We start from the raw sequence: 14697 nt of genomic DNA, 5'->3' as shown, positions 1-14697 counted from the left end.
GATGGCGAGGATGCCGCCTCCCCCCCACGCCCGTCAGCCCCCACCCCTTTTGGGGGTGTGTCTCCCCCTCCCCTCCTCATATCCCCCCTGCGAGAGAGACGCAGGCAGCCAGGCGCGCCCTCGCCCTTTGTCTCTGGCGCCGGGGAAGCTCCGGAGGCTGCGAGAGGCGGACGGCAGCCGCAGACTCCACCTCTTCCTCGAGGGGAAGCGCTCCTCCCGGCCTGCCCAGTCCTCCTGCCGCCGCCGATCGCGCTCCTGCCGCCTGCCTCCTCTCGCAGGTGTAACAGCACCAGGGACCCCCGGGCCGGACCCACGCCGAGACGCCTCCGCGCTCCTCTTACTTCCCAGCTTTTCGGTAGGAGGGTCTCTCTCTCTCGGTTTGGGTTCCTTCCTCCCTGCGGCGCCTCCCCCGCCTTAAAGCCCTGCATCTCCTCCCCCCACCCGTTCCTGCACAGCCCACCTGCCCCCCCTCCATCTCCATCCATCCCTGTCCGTTTTCCTCACCTCCACAATCCGCCCAGATAAGCCTTATCAATTGTCCTGATTATCACCATCGCGCTTTTGCAGCAACCGTGCGCGCGCGCGCGTGTGTATTGCAAATTGCAATTGCCTGGAGAAAGTCCCGGGGATTTCCTGCTCGCGACCCGCACCCGCCTTGCTGAATTGCTGCCCCGTGCTCCATCGAAGGGCGCCTCTCCGTTTGATGAGCCCTTTGCTTAACCGCCTACGTTGGGAGGGTCGTTGCTCTTTGCTGGCTGCACACCTGAGAGGCGGCCTTATCTCTCCCTGGTTCTGCTCTTGGAAACTCCCTTTAATTCTTCCTCCTTCCTGCTGCCACCTGAATCAAGCGATTGATTGATTGAAAGCGAGAGAGAAAAGAACCCACGCTCCGCCGGTGCACCAGTTTCCATCTTTCTATCAGGCTGCACCAATGCTGCTTACAAAGCATCATTCAGCCATATTCACTATTTCCCTTTACCTGCTGGCATCCCCTTGGCTTGATAACTGGGCTGCTGAATGCCTCTTAAGGGATGCTCTCCTTGTTTTTCAGACGTGCTCCTTTATATCAGCCCCCATAGTGCCTAGGTCGGCTGTCTGTGTCCCTTTTACTCCCAAAAGCACCAGAAGCGTCTGCAGAGCCTGTTTTTTTTAATTTTGCATCTACCAGCCCTAGGTGGTGATCGCGACAGGGGATCCATAATAACAATGAATAATGTGGCTTCTGCTGTGTTTTTGTAAAGGGCTGGGTAGGCAGGCTAGTGATGCAGACCAAGCCATGTGGTCCCTATTGTTTCCGCTAGCAGTGCCTGTTCCCCATGGCAGCTGATGGTTTGGGTGTTGCAGAGGGAGGGCTTGTGTTGTCAGGGTCTTCTCTAATAGAATGGCAATTTTTGCCTTCCCTTGGGTGTCCCCAGGTTCACACATGTGACTTTTGCACATGGGAGTGAATAGCAGCCATTTGTCCCATAAGACAGAAAGCCTAGGGTATGCAACTTTTGGGGATGCCACTAGAGCATAAGATAAATTTACTGCATGCTCCTTGTGACCTCAGCTTAGGAACATAGGATTTTGTCTTGCACTAAGACAGATTCTTAAGGGACATGGGTGGCACTGTGGGTTAAACCACTGAGCCTAGGACTTGCCGATCAGAAGGTCGGCAGTTTGAATCCCCGCTATGGGGTGAGCTCCTGTTGCTCGGTCCCTGCTCCTGCCAACCTAGCAGTTCGAAAGCATGTCAAAGTGCAAGAAGATAAATAGGTACCGCTCCGGCGGGAAGGTAAACGGCGTTTCCGTGCACTGCTCTGGTTCGCCAGAAGCGGCTTAGTCATGTGGCCACATGACCCAGAAGCTGTACGCCAGCTCCCTCGGCCAATAAAGCGAGATGAGTGCCGCAACCCCAGAGTTGGCCATGACTGGACCTAATGGTCAGTGGTCCCTTTACCTTTAAGACAGATTCTTGGTCCGTCTAACTCAGTACTGTCAACACAGCCTGGTAGCAGTTCTCTAGGGTTTCAGCCAGGGTTTGTTTCCCAGCCATAGCAGGATATGCTGGGGATTGATCCTGCATACAAAGCAGATGCCATACTGCTGAGCCCTTCCCCGTGCCTTACTATCTGCAAAGGTTACAGTTGGCTCCAGAGGCTGACAGGTTCGCACATTTTTTAGGGGACCCAGATTTGACACCACCCTAACAGAACTGAAACAACCAGAGGAAATTCTCAATTCTCTTGGAACACTCTGCCCACTGGTTAATCTGTGTAATGGAATGTTGGGAACTGTATTGATATATGTTGTTCTTGGCATCTGTCTGTCTCGAGAGACCACGGAGTCAAACTGCTGGAGAGTTCACAGCGGCTGCTGTGGCTGCAGAAACCGGTAACTCTTGACTGCCACCACCTCCTGTGTTGTTTTTGTTGCATTAGCAGCAAAGTGACCTCCCTGGAGCGCAAGCCTGGGCAGTGTGTATGGAGGTCCTGGGGGGCCCAGATGACAAGACCCTCCTCTCGGCTTCACCGATGCGGTCCAAAGGAACGCAGAGCAATGCATTTGGCACCAGCTTGGCTGCAGGAGTTGCCAGAAGGAGGCATACAAGACGCTATCCAGCTGTCTTAGTGACTCCCCTCCAGATTTGTGTAGGGTTTACGCCTTAGCTTTTTCTTCTTCCAAAGATGTCCTGCAAGGAAGCAGAGGTTTAGGACCAGAGTTTTCCTTCTTCTAAATGGGCTACCTTCCTAGGTTGACGAGCCCCATCTGCCCCGCACTTGCCTCTACAGCAGCCTTTCTCAACCTATGGGCCCCCAGCAAGGCCAGAGCTCAGGGATGGCGGGAGTTGTAGTCCAACAACATCTGGGGACCCACAGGTGGAGAACCGCTGCTCTACAGCATGTGCAGAAACAGCCTTCTTGACCATAGGACCTACTATTGGTCTCATCCACTCAATCTGCCGTTGCCTGTCTTCTATACAGGGCAAGTCCCTAACTCACCAAGGCTTTGAGACCCATCAGCTACTCTCACCTGGTTTAACCTGGCTAGCTGAAGCTGTTTCCTGGGGTGAGAACTGAGAGCAGGGTAGGCACCAAAGGTGGACCAACTCCCCTAGAAGGAGCATGCCGTTTCCCCACCAGAGGTACTATCCCTCCCCTAGCAGCCCATGTACCCCATATACTGTATACCATATTTTTCGATGTATGAGACTAGGTTTTGTTTTTTTTAACCAAAAAATAAGGTTTAAAATTGGGGCTCGTCTTATATACGGGTAGTGCTGAGGGGTGTTTTCTTAATCTGGAGTCCCCAAAATAGGGGGCATCTTATACATGGGGGCGTCTTATACACGGAAAAATACGGTATATTGGCACTTTAAGAATAGGAGAGCTGGTCCTTGCCCCAGGGGGCTTACAATGTAGAAAAGCAGCAGAAGGGAGACAACAGAGAAGGAGTGGGCGGAGGAGAAAACTGGGAGAAAATGTGATTATTGTAGTTGAGCCTCCTTACAATAGGATATGGGAACAGGGTGGGTGTTGTGCTAAAAGCTTTACATTAAACTGGAGGGAGCTGTTCTTTCCTTTTGTCATGTGGCTAACAGTCCACTTATGTCATGAATTAATTGTGAGACTTTTGACGCAGGCAAGAAACCCCCCCCCCTTTCCACACTGATTTCTTGCCTGAATATGACTATTTTTCTTTTCAATAGGAACACGTGGAATAAACGTTGTGCCATGTATTGGCTGCCCTCTTATCCTCAGTTGCAATGTTTTCTTTTGAAATCTGTAAGATAACAGTTTCCTGTTCAGTTATGTTACTTTGAATGCATACTTTATGCATTTGAATGTGATTTGACTTTCTTCACTAATGTTTTTGTTCTGGGTTGTTTTACTTGATGTTTTAATATGTGGTGTAAACTGCTTCGAGATTATTTGCCCTTAAAGATATAAAGAGGTATGTTGTTGTTGTTGTTGTTGTTGTTGATGATGATGATGTTATGCAGCTGAACACCCTAGACTAGGGTTTCATGAACCTGTGGCCCTCCAAATATTGTCCAGCTCCAACTCCCAAACTCCTGTATGCCCCAGCCAGCAGGATCAATGGTTAGGAGCTAGAATCCAACACCGTCTGAATGGCCACAGGTATCCCATCCCAACCCTAGCCCCACTCCACATCGAGGCCATTCCCCCCCAAATTGCCCTCCAGCCAGTTACATATATTTAGGACTTCATCACCAGCCTATAAATTGTAGATTTGGAAACGCTTTTTATTAAAGAAATAGCTTAGCTTCCCAAATGGAATCCTATGAATCAGTTGCCTTTTTAGTATATCCCATCTCATCCAAATGGATCAGGCTGGGTTGTATCCTGAAACAATATGAAAAAGCTTCCTTGTCCCTCAAGGTCACGGACGGAACAGCTTTTACGGAGGCTTCACACATGCAAGTTAATCGGCTTATGGCTTCGAGATCCAGTGTTGACTTGTTATGTGTGAACGAGACCTCGCAGACACAACAGCCCACAGGAAACTTTAATTAGCCCCTCAAACACAATGATTTTCAACTGGAGTATGTTCATGCATGTGGCTTCCAGTCTCCAGGGACTGGTTCATGCCTGTATATAATCGATCTTTGTACAGTTGGAGACTAGCAACAGAATGTGTGAATGTCATTGAAAAAATGTGATGTGTGGGCTGAGATGAAATTTGCATCTCTGGTGTTATATATATATATATATATACATATATATATATATATATATGACAGCCGATTCACACATGGAAGTCCTCGATGCTGCAGTTGGTGCCGTGGTGCTAGAATTTTCCCATTGCTGTGTTCCCCTGGGAAGATGCTTCCATATCTAAAGATACAGTGGTACCTCGCGTTAAGTACTTAATTTGTTCCGGAGGTCCATACTTAACCTGAAATTGTTCTTAACCTGAAGCACCACTTTAGCTATTGGGGCCTCCTGCTGCCGCAGTGCTGCCAGAGCACGATTTCTGTTCTCATCCTGAAGCAAAGTTCTTAACCTGAAGCACTATTTCTGGGTTACTGTGACTGTGGAGGCCAATTCTAGATCCACATGTCCTTCCACTGTGGGGACATAGGTTTCCGGGCAGGAGTTGAACATGGTGAGGGTTTGCCAAGCGTGCCTTCCTCTTAGTGCGTTTCTCCCTTTTGTCCTGAGTTTGAGCGTCTTCAAAGCCTTTACACCTTTGGTAAAGGCTGTTCTCTGACTGGAGCGCTCACAGGCCAGTGTTTCCCAGTTGTCGGTCTTTATACTACTTTTTTTAGATTTGCCTTGAGAGAGTCTTTGAACCTCTTTTGTTGACCACCAGCATTACGCTTACCATTTTTAAGTTCAGAATAGAGTACAGTGGTACCTCAGGTTAAGTACTTAATTCATTCCGGAGGTCCGTACTTAACCTGAAACTGTTCTTAACCTGAAGAACCACTTTGGCTAATGGGGCCTCCTGCTGCTGCCGAGCTGCCGGAGCACGATTTCTGTTCTCATCCTGAAGCAAAGTTCTTAACCTGAAGCACTATTTCTGGGTTAGCGGGGTCTGTAACCTGAAGCGTATGGAACCTGAAGCGTATGTAACCTGAGGTACCACTGTAGTTGCTTTGGAAGACGATAATCAATGCATCAGCATTGTCTACATCAGGAGTCGGCCAGGTTTAGCTCGCCTGGGCCGCCGGTTCACTCCAGCGGAGATCCCTCCATGGGCCGAAGTGAGCGCGAGCACACACGCCCACAATTTCCGGCATCTGCATCTGCGCAGACGCGATTTCCGGCACCGCGGAAGTGAGTCCCCGCACTGTGCTGCGCCGGTTTAGCGCAGCGCGTAGGGACTCGCCAAGCAGGTGGCTCAGTTCGGGGGTGGCTCAGGGGCCGGTTAAATGACCCATGTGGGCTGCTTGCCGACCCCTGGTTTACACACTGATGCTTCTGGATCTGCCATCCTTTGACACAGAGGCCCTAAGCTATGTAATTCCCACAGGAGTGCACCTGACATCTTCAGTACTGTATACAATTTTCATCAAACGCTGAAGACACGCTTCTTTAGCCTCGTCTTTCGACACCTGAGATGTGTGTTTTCAGGACCCACACAATTCCTGCGACAGCAGTTTGTTTAAACTGTTTTAAATACAGTGGTACCTCGGGTTACATATGCTTCAGGTTACTTACGCTTCAGGTTACAGACTCCGCTGACCCAGAAATAGTACCTTGGGTTAAGAACTTTGCTTCAGGATGAGAACAGAAATCGTGCTCCGGCGGCACAGCGGCAGCAGGAGGCCCCATTAGCTAAAGTGGTGCTTCAGGTTAAGAACAGTTTCAGGTTAAGAACGGAGCTCCAGAACGAATTAAGTTCTTAGCCCGAGGTACCACTGTACTGAATTTTAAATGGTTGTAAAGCAAATGTGATGATGATGATGATGCTAAGGTATTATATCCAATATATGTTGTCCTCTGTCAAGCAGGTGGGGACTAAAGCGTGACCCTCCGTCGAACACCATATATGCTTCAGTACTTGGATGCTTCAAGGTAAGTTTAGTTCTTAAATGTTGAACTTCCTGGAACTTGATGAAAGGGTGGAGAACCTGTTGCCCTCCAGTCTTTTGGACTACAACTCCCATCCTCCCTCTCAATTGTCCACGCTGGCGAAGGATTATGGGAGTTGATGACCAACAATGTTTGAAAGACCACAGGTTCTCCAACCCTGTGCGTGAATGGCTACGGTCCAAATGCATACACAAGACTTATCCATTGATATACCAGAGGGAACCTTCTTTCTTTTTGAGGGCTCCATTTTCTCAGGGTTAATCTCTCAGGGTCTGGAACCAAATTGGGCAGGATTAGAGCCTAAAGTTGTCATAACTAGAAGGTGAATTTTGTGAAGTAGGCAGACCTTTTGGACGAAGCTGGTGACCTTAAGAGAATCTAATGATGAGTGTTTTATGGAAGAATGGATGTCTTTTTCGTGTTAATTAAAGAAATATTATAGCAGGATGAACACGCGAGCGGGATTTCAGCAATGAGCAACAGAAGTAACAGAATTTCTGAATGTCGCTGCTTTTCTCTTTTTTTAAAAAAAATAATAATATTGTTTTATTTTTTTAAAAAAAATTAAAAATATTTTTAAAAAATTATTGATATTTCAAAATAAAGTGAAATAACAACTGCCCGAACCAACATTACTTTTCCCCCACTCCTATCCTCCAAATACAGGTTCCTTATGGGGTGTTGTATTTTTTTTATTGCTTTTATGTGATCCAGTAAATATATATCTATATATTAAGTGGTTTGAAAACTTTCATAGATAAATAAATAAAATAGGCAGAGGGTTGCAGGTCCCCTTTCCCTGATGTATGTGATTGATGAAGTGGAGCTTCGGTTTTGAGTTGCTAATGTTTACTGTCCTTCACTGCTATCTGCAGGCTCAGTCTACAGGCACCAATCCAACTAAAGTTAACCCTGAACAAGACACGTTTAAACCTATGCAACATGCTTGTTGTGACTCTCTTTTTAGTCCTACTGCTTTCAAGGGGGCTTGTTTAAATGAGCTGGGCTCAAAGGGCTTTTACTTTCATTGTACTATGTATCTTTTTTTAAAGCTTTAAAGGTAAAGGTAAAGGGACGCCTGACCGTTAGGTCCAGTCGCAGATGACTCTGGGGTTGTGGTGCTCATCTCGCTTTATTGGCCGAGGGAGCCTGCATACAGCTTCCGGGTCATGTGGCCAGCATGACTAAGCTGCTTCTGGCGAACCAGAGCAGCGCACGGAAACACCGTTTACCTTCCCACCAGAGTGGTATCTATTTATCTACTTGCACTTTGACGTGCTTTCGAACTGCTAGGTTGGCAGGAGCAGGGACCGAGCAACGGGAGCTCCCCCTGTCGCGGGGATTTGAACCACCGACCTTCTGATTGGCAAGTCCTAGGCTCTGTGGTTTAACCCACAGCGCCACCCGCGTCCCCCTTTTTTAAAGCTTTACCACACTGCAATAGGTTCTGAAATAGGCATATTTTACAGTCGGAATAAAGCATTGATGCTAATGCCATCGAGGTGATGCTCCGCCAGATTTGCAGAATTCAAAGTGTGGGGTTTTTTTTATCAGCAAAGCATTTGGGCTCTTTTAATGGAGAGATGAAGACCTCCTGGCCATAGCCATGAACAGAGTAGACATCAGCAACATCTTCCACCCACCTTTTGGGGCTGGTTGGGGGGCAGAAATAAGTGTCATGGCACCAACCTCTAGACTGGATTATCCATTCATATCAGAGGCTTAAGTTGGATGGATATGAAAATGTGTCAGGATCAAAACCCTCCCTCCCTTTTGCAGCCAGATGGATGGGGTATAATTAATAAATTATAATAATAATTATTATTGACCATCATTGCCATTGATCTGAGTAAGTGATGCTCAGATGCCAGTGACCTTGTAGCTTGCGTATCTTGCATTGCTATTCTTGGTGATTTCCACGCAGGAATGGGATTCTGCGCCATGTTGGTTCTCCAAAGACTCAGCTACATTGGCCACGAACAAGCGCTTTACATGCATTGTATATGCATTATAGCACTGTGGCACCAGATGGCGCTGTGGAGTTCCGTTTTTGCCAACCTGATTTCTCATACAACGTTTTCAACACGTTTCACTGAAACGCTTCTTTGACGTGTCTAGAGATCCAGCCCAAGTAACAGTGCAATAAAATAAAATAAGGCTCCCTTACAAATCAATTGTCTCCGTGTAAATGGGTGTCAGGAATGAGCCAGCTCCAAGCAAAGGTTTGCAGCCAACTGCAGAAAGCAGCCAGGAACAGAGAGGCTTAGATGTTAGTCAGGCAGGGGAGAGCCGGCAGCTGTAGACTTCCTCACCTTGATGGGCTGGCTGATAAGGCAGTAGCTGAGAGCAGGCTAGAACACAGCCAAAGCTCTCAGGAAGCACAAATAGGCACAAATAGACTCAGCCTCTCAGACCCGGAAGAGGTTGGAGCTGATCCACTAAGTCTGAAGAGTCAGCAAATGGGAGGGCTGCTAGATAGGAAGCAAAATGAGAGCCGTAAGTGCAATATCCTCTGTCATGGCCGGAAGTAGTCTTCAGAAGGGTCATCTTGAGTAATGATGCTGGAGGCTTTGCCAGAGTCGTCCGGAGCTATCTGTTTGTTTTTGCAATAAATTCTCCTTTTTAATTACCTATGCTTACTGTGTTATCAAGCTGGGAATCTGGACTTCTGACAATGGGTGATTAACAGAGAGTTAAACCACTCTTTGACTCTAAACTTACCTGGTGGAACCAGACACCCTAATCTCGAATCGTCAGTTTGTAGATGTGCAAAGCATTGCTATTCAGGTGGTTAGACCATCCCTTCAAGTGCAGAGGCAGTGAAATATCACTTCCCAGCAGAATCTAACATCAAAACACTTACTTATTCAGGACAATTTCTGTCACACCACCATTTAATCTGCTTTTGGGGCGAGGGCTCTTTCCTAGAACATATGAAAGAAGAAGTAAAAGTGCTCCTGAGCAGGCGCAGATTGCATTTCCCTACACCAATGAATAACCGATACATCAGGGATTCGGGCATCTAGATGAGAAGTTGAAATTTCCAGGCAAATTTGAGCTAGCATTTCCCTTTCAAAGCTTTATACGATAATGGATAAATTCTTCAAAGGAAGGGTTAGAGAAGCCATGAGGTTGTGTAAGCGCTGCACTTCTTTGAACTTCTGGACTTTGCCTGATCAAAATAGAGCATCCAGCCATAGCCCCCAGGCCCTTTAAATTGCAGGCTGCAAAAGAGTAGTCTATTGTCATGGTTACGTGGTCAAGAGGCTGACTTTGGTCATGCAAGACTCCTTGTCAGGTATTGGCTTGGACACTGAGCAAGACAGAAGAGTGGGCACCGGGAAGAAGGGGGGTTGGAGACCGACTTAGGGATCAGAGATCTGGGGGAGCCTGTTACAGCCAGGAGACGAGAGTCAGAGTGTGCTGGTCCAGGGGGGAGGTTACCATGGGGTGAGGTCCAGGACCTGAGTTGAGGGTTGGCAGACAGTCCTCCATGGGCGAAGCGGGGTCCACAGCGAGAAGCCGGGCAAGGACAGGAACTCTGGGGGAACAGGACTGGATGCTGGACGAAACAGCTCTTCAACGACGTTGCTCCCGTAACCTGGGACCGGGCTGACTGGCCCTTATCTTCTCTGAGGCCAGGGGCGGTCCCGGCCCCCAGGAGACCCGCCTCTCCTGGCCTTAAGGCGAGCACTCCTCCTGGGAGAAACCAGTTCCCTTTGCCTCTCTGCCCTGAGCCTCTGCAGTTCAGGAGAGGCTGAAGGGTTACTGGGCCCAGGGGGAGACTCACCTGTAGGCACTGAGTCCTCAACCACCTCCGGAGCCAGAGTGGATTCACCTGGTGCCTGCTCCTGAGGATCTGGCACAGGTGCAGGCGCTTCAGAATCAAGGCCCTGCCCCAGCTCAGCCGGCCCTGGAGGTGGGGACTCCTGTGCAGGCTGGGATTCCTCCGGTTCAGCCTCTGAATCGGATTCCCAGGCCATCACACAGAGGCAGGAGAAGCTGTCGGAGAGTGAATTAGAGGTGCAGGAGGAGAGGTCAGACTGGCGCAGAGTCAAGGGCTTGCTAAAATCTTCCTCCTCCTGCCCCCAGCTCTCCTGCTCCACTGCCTCCCAGGACCAGGCGAGAGGGAGAAGCAGAAATTGATTACATGCAGGGGGAGTCTTTGTCAGCTTGGGTGGAAGAGATACAGAAGCTGAGATCGGCAGAGTGGGACCTCTCTCTTGTGTCAACTGCCTCATTGGGTTCACACCTAGGAGCAGCTGAGAGACATAGGAGCGATAGACGTGCCTTTTCCTAACTTGGAAGTGTGCTTTCCATTTCTGCCTAGTATGCACCGGTAGCCCTTAGGACGCAGTGGGCAAGGGATGGAGGTGAAATCCAGCCCAGCTTGTATTGAGTCTGGAAGCCAGGTTCTTGGCTGGGTAGAGTAATCTCTGGATAAGTCCAGTCTGTCCCAATCTGGTGTAGTTCAGAAAAGGGTTTCAAGGCACAGAATGGCACAGAATCACAGAATTGTAGAGTTGGAAAGGAACATGAGGAGCATCTAATCCAGTCTCGGTCCAGTATACCTGAAGGAGCGCCTCCACCCCCATCGTTCTGCCTGGACATTGACGTCCAGCACCGAGGGCCTTTTTGCAGTTCCCTCGCTGCGAGAAGCCAAGTTACAGGGAACCAAGCAGAGGGCCTTCTTGGTAGTGGCACCCGCCTTGTGGAACGCCCTCCCACCAGATGTCAAAGAGAACAACAACTACCAGACTTTTAGAAGACATTTGAAGGCAGCCCTGTTTAGGGAAGCTTTTAATGTTTCATAGGTTATTGTATTTTAATATTCTGTTGGAAGCCGCCCAGAGTGGGTGGGGTATAAAAAAAAAATCCCTCTGCAGTGCAAGTATCCCCAGTGGACCCATTAGGAGAAATGGGGCACTGCCCCACCAACCTTACTTTGCTCTCAGCCTGCCCCCTTCATCTGCTTTCATTTCTACTTAAAACTGGTTCAGGGTGTGGCACGGCACAGCATCCGTTTCCCCCTTGGATTCAGTTTGCCCTTGCAGAAGAGGGAGGAGGATGGGTACAAAACCAGATTTGGTTAGCTTTGCCTGGTATTATCTCTGGCGCCATCTACTGGTGGGCTCCCTGCCTTCTGCCCTACCATACTCAATGGGCACCAGCTACCCCTGTGAAGAACTTAGTGCAGTCTAGAGATATGCCCACACCTGACCTCTTCAAGAGGATTTTGGAACCTTTTCTGCCTTCTGCAACCTGCTCCAGAGTTTCATCAGAGCAGAATAAACCCGTTCCAGGATCTGCTCCTCACTTTCAAGAGCAAAGCAGCCAGAGCCCAGACATACCCCAAATGCGTCATTGTGGCCCACATTCATCCAGCCAATGGCCTGCAAATTGCTCAGTCCTCTGCACGACTGCTGTTGCTTCGGAGCACATCAGCGGTTAATACTACCCGCGTGGGCTCGTTTGTCAAATGGAATATTTTGGAATATTTACAATTAAGCTGAAAGCTTGATCTGTGGCTCGGAGCTGCCAAGTGAGCTTTGCCATTGACGCTAATCCATAGTAATCCCGGCGTAATAGCTGGCTGTTGCCTTGGCCTGATTCTCTTGACAGCTGATCTGACATGAGACATAGGTGAGCAGGTCTGGTGGAGCTGAAGGATATCTTTCCGTCGCAAACCTGCCACACTTTGCACAGCTTTGTTTCTCTGCAGCAGTGGGTGTGCCTTGCCTACAGTGCTCCTCGCTGGCTGCTCGCCTGGTTGCTGCTAAGTATCGGGGCTGCAGCATAACCATGCTGTGTGTGAAAATAAGCAACCATTTTTAAAATGGGTTCTGAGGGAATATGGTAGGGAATCACCATGTCCCCCTGTCATAGGCAAACCAGCCTCTTCACATGTACTAACGTGTTATAGGGCTACTTTCTGTGTGCAGTCAAATCACAGAATCATAGAACTGTAGAGGTGGAAGGGACCCAAGGGTCATCTAGTATAATATAAATATAAATATAAATATAAATATAAATATAAATATAAATATAAATATAAATATAAATATAAATATAAATATAAATATAAATATAAATATAAATATAAATAATTTATTATTTGTACCCCGCCCATCTGGCTGGGTTTCCCCAGCCACTCTGGGCGGCTTCCAACAAAGATTAAAAATACATTAAAATGTCACACATTAAAAACTTCCCTGAACAGGGCTGCCTTCAGATGTCTTCTAAATGTCAGGTAGTTGTTTATCTCTTTGACATCTGATGGGAGGGCGTTCCACAGGGCAGGTGCCACTACCGAGAAGGCCCTCTGCCTGGTTCCATGTAGCTTTGCTTCTCGCAATGAGGGAATCGCCAGAAGGCCCTCGGCGCTGGACCTCAGCGTCCGGGCAGAACAATGTGGGTGGAGACGCTCCTTCAGGTATACTGGGCTGAGGCCGTTTAGGGCTTTAAAGGTCAACACCAACACTTTGAATTGTGCTCGGAAACGTAGTCCAACCCCCTGCAGTACAGGAATCTCAACTAAGGCATCCATGACAGATAGCCATCCAACTTCTGCTTAAAACCCCCCAAGGAAGGAGATTCCAGGACCTCTCGTAGGCGTCCGTTCCACTATCAAACTGCTCTTTCTGTCAAAAAGTTCTTCCTGAGGTTTAGTCGGAATCTCCTTTCTTGTGACTTGAAGCCTTGGGTTCGGGTCCTAGCCTCTGGAGCAGGAGAAAACAAGGGTAGGGCCACTAATGTTACATCTTGCAGAGATTTTCCTTGACATCCATGGGCTGCTGTCCACTGAAATTTGATTTAAGAGAAGCATTCTGTTGTAGTCTATAGAATATGTTGCTGTATGTCTCTCCCCCTGGCAGTTTCTCTGGTTTGCAAACGAGCCCAAATGCCCAGAAAGATGGGTGACAGGTTCGAAATGATGGGTGACAGCCCTTTCTCATTGTTCCACAGCCGTGCCTTGAGACAATCCAACCTTTACCTACTGAATTGACGCTTAGTTGAACATCATCTCTCTTTGAATTTTCTGCGGGGGCAGGATCAGATTTTCGCAAGGCATGGCTCCAGAGAAGCAGACATGGAGCAATGGTTCCAAACTACAAGAAAGAAGATTCCACCTAAACATTTGGAAGAACTTCCTGACAGTAAGAGCTGTTCGACAGTGGAATTTGCTGCCAAGGAGTGTGGTGGAGTCTCCTTCTTTGGAGGTCTTTAAGCAGAGGCTTGACAACCATATGTCAGGAGTGCTCTGATGGTGTTTCCTGCTTGGCAGGGGGTTGGACTCGATGGCCCTTGTGATCTCTTCCAACTCTATGATTCGATTCTATTCTATTCTATTCTATTCTATTCTATGGCTGCAGAACAACAAAGAAAGCTCTCAAACCCTATGGAATTAATTGGTACACAATACAATCGGAAGTATGGGTCAAGCAAAATTGTGGATGAGCCCTTGGTTTGGGATTTGATACTAAAACTGCTTTCTAGGTCTTTGATGTTGATTCCAAGCAGTATTTTTGTGCCCTCTGGTGCTCATTGGTTGTAAGTGCACAAGCTATACAGTTAAACATGCACGTTTTAGACCAGTTCTAGTGTGTTTCCATGGAAAGTAGGTCCCTTTCACTAATTGCCCCACAATATATCTTTGTGTGTGTGCAATCATGATGATTTTTGCTCATGATGATACTAGGATGGTCACGCTCTCAACACTGTTTGCACCTCCAGAAATTTGGGCCTGTCACACTGCTTCCTATCCCATAATGTCCTCTCAAATCATTCAGTGTCTTGTACCACAAATGGTTTATACCACCCCCAGCCCCCAGCTTTTGTTGTGCTATAGATCCGCTGGACAGTAATAGTGTGGCAGTATTGGGAAAGCATAACAGAACAAACTAAAGCAGGAGTGCCAGCTTGGCCCCTCGACCATGGGTGCCTGGGGCCATGGGTGCCATGCAGTGTGCATGGCCCTGGCACTGAAATTTGTGGGTGCCCAGCCCCTTCATGGGGAATTTTCTGTGTACTTGGGCACCCAGGGCCCTGGGAAGTTGGCACCCATGAATCTACCACCAGTACACTAATCTTGTGTCAATAACATTTTTTTTGCAGAATAGACCCATAACAAAACGCCATTCTGGAAGAACCC

At 48.2% G+C, this 14697-nt stretch overlaps 1 protein-coding gene across 15 annotated transcripts in view; it reads left to right on the top strand.

The window, feature by feature from the left end:
• Window positions 1-14697, top strand: part of TMEM150C (transmembrane protein 150C) — a 52513-nt gene that overhangs the window by 16827 nt on the left and 20989 nt on the right. For 6 of the 15 annotated variants that reach the window (XM_079991082.1, XM_079991087.1, XM_079991101.1 and 3 more), the window contains one exon: window positions 6464-6527. The exons of 2 other annotated variants lie outside the window; for them this stretch is intronic. In XM_079991082.1, coding sequence (XP_079847208.1) covers window positions 6502-6527 — 26 coding nt within the window. In that variant the 5' untranslated portion in view covers window positions 6464-6501. Of the gene's footprint in view, window positions 1-128; window positions 356-6460; window positions 6528-13937; window positions 13958-14697 lie in introns of those variants that run through there. 7 more of the 15 variants (XM_079991100.1, XM_079991103.1, XM_079991083.1 and 4 more) reach the window with 7 other exon arrangements.

The sequence above is a fragment of the Podarcis cretensis genome (assembly GCF_951804945.1).
Source record: "Podarcis cretensis genome assembly, chromosome: 9".
NCBI lineage: Eukaryota > Metazoa > Chordata > Lepidosauria > Squamata > Lacertidae > Podarcis > Podarcis cretensis.
The sequence above is the reverse complement of the archived record's forward strand: the minus strand, read 5'-3'. Positions and strand labels throughout refer to the sequence as shown.